Below are 9,899 nucleotides of genomic sequence, written 5' to 3'. Positions count from 1 at the left end.
TACAAGGTTGCTTGTTTGCTGGTTATTAGATGTTTTTAGTTGAAATGTGTTATTGAAAGAAAACTTTTAAATTTTGGAAGAGAACCACTTTCTTCCTTTTCGAACAAATAACATGTTGTCTGGTGTACAGGATGGTCATTTAATTCATGTTAATTTGAGATGTGTTATCCAGCATATTTTCTAAAGTGCTCTTTTAAACTGTGCTGCATTTGTTCCTGTCTCCTTTCAGCTCCTGGCAGCTTCTGACCAACTTCTGACAAACTCCTGACAGCTCCTGGCAGCTTCTGACAGCTTCTGACCACTTTCTGACAGCTCCTGGCAGCTTCTGACAGCTTCTGACCACTTTCTGACAGCTCCTGGCAGCTTCTGACAGCTTCTGACCACTTTCTGACAGCTCCTGGCAGCTTCTGACAGCTTCTGACCACTTTCTGACAGCTCCTGACAGCTTCTGACCGGCTCCTGACAGCTTCTGACAGATTCTGACCAGCTCCTGACAGCTCCTGACAGCTTCTGACAGCTCCTGCCCACTTTCTGACAGCTCCTGACAGCTCCTGACAGCTTCTGACAGCTTCTGACCAGCTTCTGACAGCTTCTGACAGCTTCTGACCACTTTCTGACAGCTCCTGACAGCTTCTGATCAGCTCCTGACAGCTTCTGACAGCTTCTGACCAGCCTCTGACCACTTCTGACAGCTCCTGACAGCTTCTGACCAGCTCCTGACAGATTCTGACCAGCTTCTGACCAGCTCCTGACAGATTCTGACCAGCTTCTGACAGCTCCTGACAAGCTTCACTTGTATAGACAATCATAAAGGCTCTCTAACCCGTATCTGTGCATCATGACAGTTTGTGATCATTCTGCCTTACAAATTGGGACTTTGCAACACTTTCAGTTTATTACTAACCCCTCTTATGGCCATTTAGTGCCACCATGTGGTTCAAATATGTTATGACCATCACTACCACCGGTGTCCATATTTTTTTACACGTGTTTTATATCTAGAAATGAAAACACAACAATTATAAAACAGTGCATCAACTCATCTTTTCACAAAGATCACAAAATCCAGCATTATATGTTGAACATCATTCAACACTTCAAAAGCTTCCTCCCTCTTTGGAAAATCATTTCAAGGCTGTATTCACAAGAACTCTCTTCCACATGAAACTATTCACCCCTACGCCTTTAACTCCAGATCATACCCCATCTCCCAGTCCCATCCATCCCAGTCACAGTGTTCCTGGTTGTCTCTCTGTGCTCTATCAGTGACTGTGAATGTTATTGGTGTGTGGTGGCATGGGCAGAACAGTCCTCCCATAATATGGCATGCCGAAGGCTGGGCTCTTTCCCGCTATGTGGAGGTGGTGATGGTGGAGGTGATGGAGATTTTCCACCTCCCCAAACTGCCTGAGGTGGAACAGCAGGGTTAACTTCCTGGTCATGGCCCTGAGTGTGAAGAAGAAGAGGAAGAAGCAGAAGAAGCAGAAGAAGAAGTGAGAGAGAGAATAGGAATATATTACATATCATGACTGTCTCTGAACAGATGCCATGACCATTGAGAGGTAAACATAGACTTTTTTTCTGCTGTCCATGCTCTGCATGAGATTGGTTGATTCCACTGACAGTATAAGTCTACATCAGCTTTCCATAGACACTCCTCTGTGATGGCTCCTATATGGCTCAGGTGATAGAGCATGGCACTAGAAACGCCAATGTTGTGGGTAAAAGCATCTGATAAATGGCATACACTACTATACAGTACATCATCCTACCTGAGGGCGAAGAAGGAAGCCAGGAGCTCTGAGAGGATGAAGAGGAGGTAGATGGAGTGGACGGCCCTCTCCAGAGGGAGGATGATGATGTCCTCGTCAGTCAGGAAGAAGAGTAGAATGGGCAGCTGGAACAGGAAGGATATCAGCCAGAACCCAGCCAGCTCTGGCACCTGATCACAGAGGGAGGAACACAGAGAAAGAGACTGAAGCGACAGAGTGGAAGAGACACAGAGAGAAAGAGACACACACACAGATGTATGAAGACACACACACAGTCAGACACTCAGTGGGGCGTCCTAGCCAAGTGTGCGCGCAGTGGGAATGTTTACACGCCTACTCTCACAGGGTACTTAAACAGGCAGTGTATCAGATCAGATATTCATTGAGTTTGTGGGAAAGGGGGAAGACAGTGAAGGAGAGAGAGGGAGAGGAGAAGCGTTTCCAGAGAGGAAGTTAGGTTCAGTTACCTTCTCTTTGAGGTTTCCGATATAGCCCAGATAGAGCCTGGTGATTTCACAGATGGTAAGCAGAACCACTCCAGTCACAAGTAGAGCCTGGTAGTACCCAGGCAGGGAATACAACTATGACAAGAAAGACATATTGTATTATTGATCTGGGTATTCCATACATAATAAATTGAGAGTTGGGAAACCTTGGGGAAACCTCTGAAGTCAGTAGGGAAAAAGCCACCTTTAGATCCAGCATGAGAACAGCAGAGACCCACCAGCATGGGAAATAGAATATGTTGAAGTACAGGATCATCTGAAGGGGTAGGTGAGACACCAACTCATTGACTGGAATATAAAAACATAAAACTATTTATATTTGAAGTTTTGCAATTTGAATTATACAAATGCTTTCCTGAATATCCAAAAATATATCCAAAAATATATAAAATACTTTCCTAAAACAAATCAAAATCCCAAATAATATTTGACACAGGCATTATACAGCATACAGTACTCCATATATTGTATCAGGCAACAGGCCTACCTGTTTTATCATCCTGGTCCTTGTTGTAGTCACTGCTAAAGTCCCCTGTCCTGTTGTTAGTGAACACGGATCCACCGACAGAGGCCAGGCCCATCCGGAGGTTCTGGGGTATGGGGGAGTAGAACACAGGCATTGTGGCCCAATACAACCATGTACCGCTACCACTCTGTGTGTGTCCAGAAAAATGTATGCTATTCTTAAACTAATAGAAAATAAATTGGTGTATAGAAACAGAAGACAGAGTGTGTGTGTCCCTGATTGAGGACTACAGGGATTAGTCAGTTAACCAGACAGCAGCGTCTGCTAATCAGATTATCGGAGTGGTGGGAGGAGGAAGACAGGGGATTAGCACCCTTGACAGACCTAGGAGTGTGTCTCTGTCTCTGTATTCACTACGTTATTATCAGGGTTTAATATGTGGGTGGAGAAAGTATGATGGCAATCAGCGGTTTTTAGATGACAAATTTAAAAAATGAATGCATGCATAAAAATGCAACATGCAACAATTTCAATGATTTTAGTAAGTTACAGATGAAGAAGCCAGACATGGAGGACTTGGATGGCGTGGTTAAACATGGTCTGCGGGTGTGAGGCCGGTTGGACGTACTGCTAAATTCTCTAAAACAATGTTGGAGGCGGCTTTTGCTAAAGAAATGAACATTGAATTCTCTGGAAATAGCTCTGGTGGACATTCCTGAAGTCAGCATGCCAATTGCATGCTCCCTCAAAACTTGAGACATCTGTGGCATTGTGTTGTGTGACAAAACTTCAAATTTTAGAGTGGCATTTTCTTGTCTCCAGCACAAGGTGCATCTATGTAATGATCGTGTTGTTTAATCAGCTTCTTGATATGGCACACTTATCAGGTGGATGGATTATCTTGGAAAAGAAGAAATGCTCGCTAACAAGGGTGTTAAACACATTTGAGAGCAATACGTTTTTTTTTGTGCATATGGAACATTTCAGGGATTTTTTATTTCAGCTCATGAATCATGGGACCAACATTTTACATGTTGCCTTTATATTTTTGTTCAGTATACATAAAACCAATGAATCAGTACCCTGTAATAGGTTCAGGATTAATGAAGGTAATCTTTGAAGTCAACATGACCTTTTTGGTACGCTAACTGCTGTCATTACCTGCTGAAACTCTACTGTACAGCGTTTCATTTGGATGGAAGACAGACAGCATATTATACCACAGAGTCAGCATGAGACACATTCTACGTAACTTGTTTAAACTTTTATTGACAAATGTATATTTTAAAAGAGACAGTGTGGTAGGCTCTGCTCTGCATAGCTGCACCGAGTCGTTTGTTCTCAAATTAGGGCCTGGCTCATGTTGTGGCCTTGGGACCCCTCTCATCATCTGTGACTGGATGCAGTGACAGAGTCTGGCCACCAGATCTTATTGTGATCACAACTCGTCCCTGGGGGCTGTCAGGGGAAAGTGTTGAAACTCCTTTGGCACCTCCTCTCCCTTCTGAGATCTCTTATAGAAACCCAGAGAGTCCAGCAGGCTACTGATCTCATCCACCTTCATCTTCTTCACAGGGACAGTCTGATACAACACACACAAAATGCTTACTTTCAGTACAGGCAAGCAACCATGATAACCATAATAACCATAATGACCATAATAACCATAATGACCATAATAACTATAATGACTAAAATAACTATAATGACCATACTAACCATAATAACTATAATGACAATAACAACTATAATGACCATAATAACCATAATGACCATAATGACCATAATAACTATAATGACCGTAATTACAATAATGACCATAATGACCATAATAACTATAATGACCATAATGACCATAATAACCATAATAACCATAATGACCATAATAACCATAATAACAACCATAATGACCATAATGACCGTAAAGCAACAGGTTCACAAAAGACACAGAGGATTTATTAACATCACATTCTCTTTAACTGTTTCAGACTACACTGATATGCTCTTGTTTTTTCCTTGCGTAATGACATTTTTAATTAGTTATTTATCCCTCCCTAATCTTGCCAGGCTTGAGTCAAGCTCAGGAAAATAGATGTTATTTCCCCAAGCATTTTGCTGATAATCTTTGTCTGACACGTACAGTAGATGACATATAACACCTTGAATGGGAATCCATATCTAACCTGAACAACCTCATCCTTATCATCATAGAAGATCAGACGTGGATTCTTCTCCTCTCCTGAATCATATTCCAGGTTGTGACTTCAGTGGAAAGGAGGATCAAGGAAAAAACATGTACCGCCGATATCCTGAAGACAGATTAAGCCCAGTCCTGGACTAAACATCTATTTCTAAGAAGAATCTCCATAAAGCTTTCTCTGATGCTCATTCCCTGATTCTCCAGTTTAAGTCCAGGACTAGGCTCAATCTCTGTCTGTAGAATACAAGAACAATCTACTTCTGGATATATTTCCACTGAGGTCAAACATCATTAAACATACTTAAACACTGACACATGATGGTTTCAAATAATTATGTTTCCCGAAGGCCTGGTTAGACACACTTGTGGTTTGAGGCCAATTCATGCTGGTATAAAACTGGGCTGTCTCTAACACAAATTGTCTTGTTTATCTGGGAGGTTGTGAGAAAATACAAAAAGGCTTTGTAACCATATGAGGTAATGACAACTCAGTACAGTTCAATGCAGACTTGATCTGACAAGAAGCCATCAGCCTGTTACAAATCTACATAGTAACCGCAATAAAATGCTACTGCAATGCCCATAACTCTATCTGAAACCTCCACAGGAACCACAATAGAAGGATACTACAATGCCCATCGCTCCATAAGGAACGTATAGAGCTCAGGCATCTTCTTGATGGCTCATCCAACTACACTTGGAGCCTGAGGGAAAGAGGAACAGACAATGAGCATTCGTCATTCACCACGACCACCATGTCAAATGTGCTTCTCTCTGCAGTTAGATTAAAGATAGTGTAGCCTCCACGTGTTAGCAATAAATATGTGTCCTGCTCCGCAGTATGACGTTTAAGTACAGTCATTTCACTAACTGAGTCACCACATCGGTAAGACTTACCTTTAGTATGCCCCTGGCTATTACAGGTCTCTCTTCAATAGCTGTATCTGTGACATTTTCTTCCGTCATTCCTGTGGCAGAAAAGGCCAGCGTGAGCAACAAAAAGGTCCACATGTTCGAGCCTAAACCTTGCTTCTTGAGTCTTCAGTGGAGTTCTTTCGACAAATGACACAGGAAATTACCTTGGGGGTGACACTAGACCCCTATGCTCAGGTTGGACTGAACCAGGATGCAGGGCTGAGGGGGGAGAGGGCCCCTTGAATTTTTTTCTCCTATTTTTTGGGGGGGGGTTATACTCAATGACAGACATTATGGGGAATTGTCACCAGATGGGAACAGTACTTGTTCTACTTGCAATGGATTGGATATAAATAAAGATGTTACTGAACACTTTCTGTCAGGATTGAAACCCCTTGACTAACTCCGCAAAAGGTCCTCTGTCTCTGTAGTGGTCCACGTAACCCTTCAGCACACCTGTGTTCTTATCACCTTTTCCCAGTGCAGGAAGCTGGTGATAACGCACCTCATGGCACATTGCAGTACATTTACTACATCTTGTTATACCTATATGTAATGACGGCAAAATACATGCCAAACCGTGTACTACAGAGAATAGGGAAACAGAGTTAAACAAAATAGATTGAGAGAACTTTCTCCATTTCCCCACAAATAAATAATACATTAAATGGAACAACAGCAGAACAACAGTATAGCTGCAGTATGTCAGGTTAAAGTAAATACTACATTAAATGGAACAACAGTATAGCTGCAGTATGTCAGGTTAAAGTAAATACTACATTAAATGGAACAACAGTATAGCTGCAGTATGTCAGGTTAAAGTAAATACTACATTAAATGGAACAACAGTATAGCTGCAGTATGTCAGGTTAAAGTAAATACTACATTAAATGGAACAACAGTAGAACAACAGTATAGCTGCAGTATGTCAGGTTAATGTAAATACTACATTAAATGGAACAACAGTAGAACAACAGTATAGCTGCAGTATGTCAGGTTAAAGTAAATACTACATTAAATGGAACAACAGTAGAACAACAGTATAGCTGCAGTATGTCAGGTTAAAGTAAATACTACATTAAATGGAACAACAGTATAGCTGCAGTATGTCAGGTTAAAGTAAATACTACATTAAATGGAACAACAGTAGAACAACAGTATAGCTGCAGTATGTCAGGTTAAAGTAAATACTACATTAAATGGAACAACAGTAGAACAACAGTATAGCTGCAGTATGTCAGGTTAAAGTAAATACTACATTAAATGGAACAACAGTAGAACAACAGTATAGCTGCAGTATGTCAGGTTAAAGTAAATACTACATTAAATGGAACAACAGTATAGCTGCAGTATGTCAGGTTAAAGTAAATACTACATTAAATGGAACAACAGTATAGCTGCAGTATGTCAGGTTAAAGTAAATACTACATTAAATGGAACAACAGTATAGCTGCAGTATGTCAGGTTAAAGTAAATACTACATTAAATGGAACAACAGTAGAACAACAGTATAGCTGCAGTATGTCAGGTTAAAGTAAATACTACATTAAATGGAACAACAGTATAGCTGCAGTATGTCAGGTTAAAGTAAATACTACATTAAATGGAACAACAGTATAGCTGCAGTATGTCAGGTTAAAGTAAATACTACATTAAATGGAACAACAGTAGAACAACAGTATAGCTGCAGTATGTCAGGTTAAAGTAAATACTACATTAAATGGAACAACAGTATAGCTGCAGTATGTCAGGTTAAAGTAAATACTACATTAAATGGAACAACAGTAGAACAACAGTATAGCTGCAGTATGTCAGGTTAAAGTAAATACTACATTAAATGGAACAACAGTAGAACAACAGTATAGCTGCAGTATGTCAGGTTAAAGTAAATACTACATTAAATGGAACAACAGTAGAACAACAGTATAGCTGCAGTATGTCAGGTTAAAGTAAATACTACATTAAATGGAACAACAGTATAGCTGCAGTATGTCAGGTTAAAGTAAATACTACATTAAATGGAACAACAGTATAGCTGCAGTATGTCAGGTTAAAGTAAATACTACATTAAATGGAACAACAGTATAGCTGCAGTATGTCAGGTTAAAGTAAATACTACATTAAATGGAACAACAGTAGAACAACAGTATAGCTGCAGTATGTCAGGTTAAAGTAAATACTACATTAAATGGAACAACAGTATAGCTGCAGTATGTCAGGTTAAAGTAAATACTACATTAAATGGAACAACAGTATAGCTGCAGTATGTCAGGTTAAAGTATATACTACATTAAATGGAACAACAGTATAGCTGCAGTATGTCAGGTTAAAGTAAATACTACATTAAATGGAACAACAGTAGAACAACAGTATAGCTGCAGTATGTCAGGTTAAAGTAAATACTACATTAAATGGAACAACAGTATAGCTGCAGTATTTCAGGTTAAAGTAAATACTACATTAAATGGAACAACAGTAGAACAACAGTATAGCTGCAGTATGTCAGGTTAAAGTAAATACTACATTAAATGGAACAACAGTATAGCTGCAGTATGTCAGGTTAAAGTAAATACTACATTAAATGGAACAACAGTAGAACAACAGTATAGCTGCAGTATGTCAGGTTAAAGTAAATACTACATTAAATGGAACAACAGTAGAACAACAGTATAGCTGCAGTATGTCAGGTTAAAGTAAATACTACATTAAATGGAACAACAGTAGAACAACAGTATAGCTGCAGTATGTCAGGTTAAAGTAAATACTACATTAAATGGAACAACAGTATAGCTGCAGTATGTCAGGTTAAAGTAAATACTACATTAAATGGAACAACAGTAGAACAACAGTATAGCTGCAGTATGTCAGGTTAAAGTAAATACTACATTAAATAAAGCTGCAGTATGTCAGGTTAAAGTAAATACTACATTAAATGGAACAACAGTAGAACAACAGTATAGCTGCAGTATGTCAGGTTAAAGTAAATACTACATTAAATGGAACAACAGTAGAACAACAGTATAGCTGCAGTATGTCAGGTTAAAGTAAATACTACATTAAATGGAACAACAGCAGAACAACAGTATAGCTGCAGTATGTCAGGTTAAAGTAAATACTACATTAAATGAACAACAGTATAGCTGCAGTATGTCAGGTTAAAGTAAATACTACATTAAATGGAACAACAGTATAGCTGCAGTATGTCAGGTTAAAGTAAATACTACATTAAATGGAACAACAGTAGAACAACAGTATAGCTGCAGTATGTCAGGTTAAAGTAAATACTACATTAAATGGAACAACAGCAGAACAACAGTATAGCTGCAGTATGTCAGGTTAAAGTAAATACTACATTAAATGGAACAACAGTATAGCTGCAGTATGTCAGGTTAAAGTAAATACTACATTAAATGGAACAACAGCAGAACAACAGTATAGCTGCAGTATGTCAGGTTAAAGTAAATACTACATTAAATGGAACAACAGTATAGCTGCAGTATGTCAGGTTAAAGTAAATACTACATTAAATGGAACAACAGCAGAACAACAGTATAGCTGCAGTATGTCAGGTTAAAGTAAATACTACATTAAATGGAACAACAGTAGAACAACAGTATAGCTGCAGTATGTCAGGTTAAAGTAAATACTACATTAAATGGAACAACAGTAGAACAACAGTATAGCTGCAGTATGTCAGGTTAAAGTAAATACTACATTAAATGGAACAACAGTAGAACAACAGTATAGCTGCAGTATGTCAGGTTAAAGTAAATACTACATTAAATGGAACAACAGTATAGCTGCAGTATGTCAGGTTAAAGTAAATACTACATTAAATGGAACAACAGCAGAACAACAGTATAGCTGCAGTATGTCAGGTTAAAGTAAATACTACATTAAATGGAACAACAGTATAGCTGCAGTATGTCAGGTTAAAGTAAATACTACATTAAATGGAACAACAGTATAGCTGCAGTATGTCAGGTTAAAGTAAATACTACATTAAATGGAACAACAGCAGAACAACAGTATAGCTGCAG

At 39.1% G+C, this 9,899-nt stretch overlaps 2 protein-coding genes across 4 annotated transcripts; both read right to left on the bottom strand.

The window, feature by feature from the left end:
* Positions 1-1,024: 1,024 nt before the first annotated feature.
* Positions 1,025-3,469, bottom strand: zgc:112294 (transmembrane protein 17A). 3 transcript variants are annotated; one of them, XM_046348740.1, is made up of 5 exons: positions 2,766-3,469; positions 2,463-2,566; positions 2,240-2,353; positions 1,773-1,975; positions 1,025-1,446 (listed from the first exon to the last, which is right to left on the bottom strand). In XM_046348740.1, the coding sequence occupies exons 1-5, from the start codon at positions 2,896-2,898 to the stop codon at positions 1,263-1,265; spliced, it is 738 nt and encodes a 245-aa protein (XP_046204696.1). In that variant the 5' UTR covers positions 2,899-3,469; the 3' UTR covers positions 1,025-1,262. The 3 variants fall into 3 exon arrangements, with proteins under 3 accessions (XP_046204696.1, XP_046204697.1, XP_046204698.1); XM_046348741.1 differs by having other exon boundaries at positions 1,773-1,942; XM_046348742.1 differs by having other exon boundaries at positions 2,497-2,534.
* A 517-nt stretch (positions 3,470-3,986) lies between these two features.
* selenoe (selenoprotein e) lies at positions 3,987-6,029 on the bottom strand. The gene is made up of 4 exons (XM_046348739.1): positions 5,842-6,029; positions 5,572-5,648; positions 4,928-5,006; positions 3,987-4,326 (listed from the first exon to the last, which is right to left on the bottom strand). The coding sequence occupies exons 1-4, from the start codon at positions 5,953-5,955 to the stop codon at positions 4,183-4,185; spliced, it is 414 nt and encodes a 137-aa protein (XP_046204695.1). The 5' UTR covers positions 5,956-6,029; the 3' UTR covers positions 3,987-4,182.
* Between the last annotated feature and the right edge of the window lie 3,870 nt (positions 6,030-9,899).

Source organism: Oncorhynchus gorbuscha, linkage group LG05 (genome assembly GCF_021184085.1).
Source record: "Oncorhynchus gorbuscha isolate QuinsamMale2020 ecotype Even-year linkage group LG05, OgorEven_v1.0, whole genome shotgun sequence".
Classification (NCBI taxonomy): domain Eukaryota; kingdom Metazoa; phylum Chordata; class Actinopteri; order Salmoniformes; family Salmonidae; genus Oncorhynchus; species Oncorhynchus gorbuscha.
This window is presented reverse-complemented; position numbering and strand designations above follow the sequence as displayed.

What these genes read in the sequence shown, in the direction of transcription:
- zgc:112294 (XM_046348740.1), bottom strand. Translation starts at nt 2,898, where the DNA reads ATGCCTGTGTTCTACTCCCCCATACCCCAGAACCTCCGGATGGGCCTG. An exon ending in TCGGAAACCTCAAAGAGAAG is followed by an intron (nt 1,976 to 2,239) that starts GTAACTGAACCT and finishes CTGTCGCTTCAG; the next exon opens with TCTCTTTCTCTGTGTTCCTC. An exon ending in GCTTCCTTCTTCGCCCTCAG is followed by an intron (nt 1,447 to 1,772) that starts GTAGGATGATGT and finishes CTTCACACTCAG; the next exon opens with GGCCATGACCAGGAAGTTAA.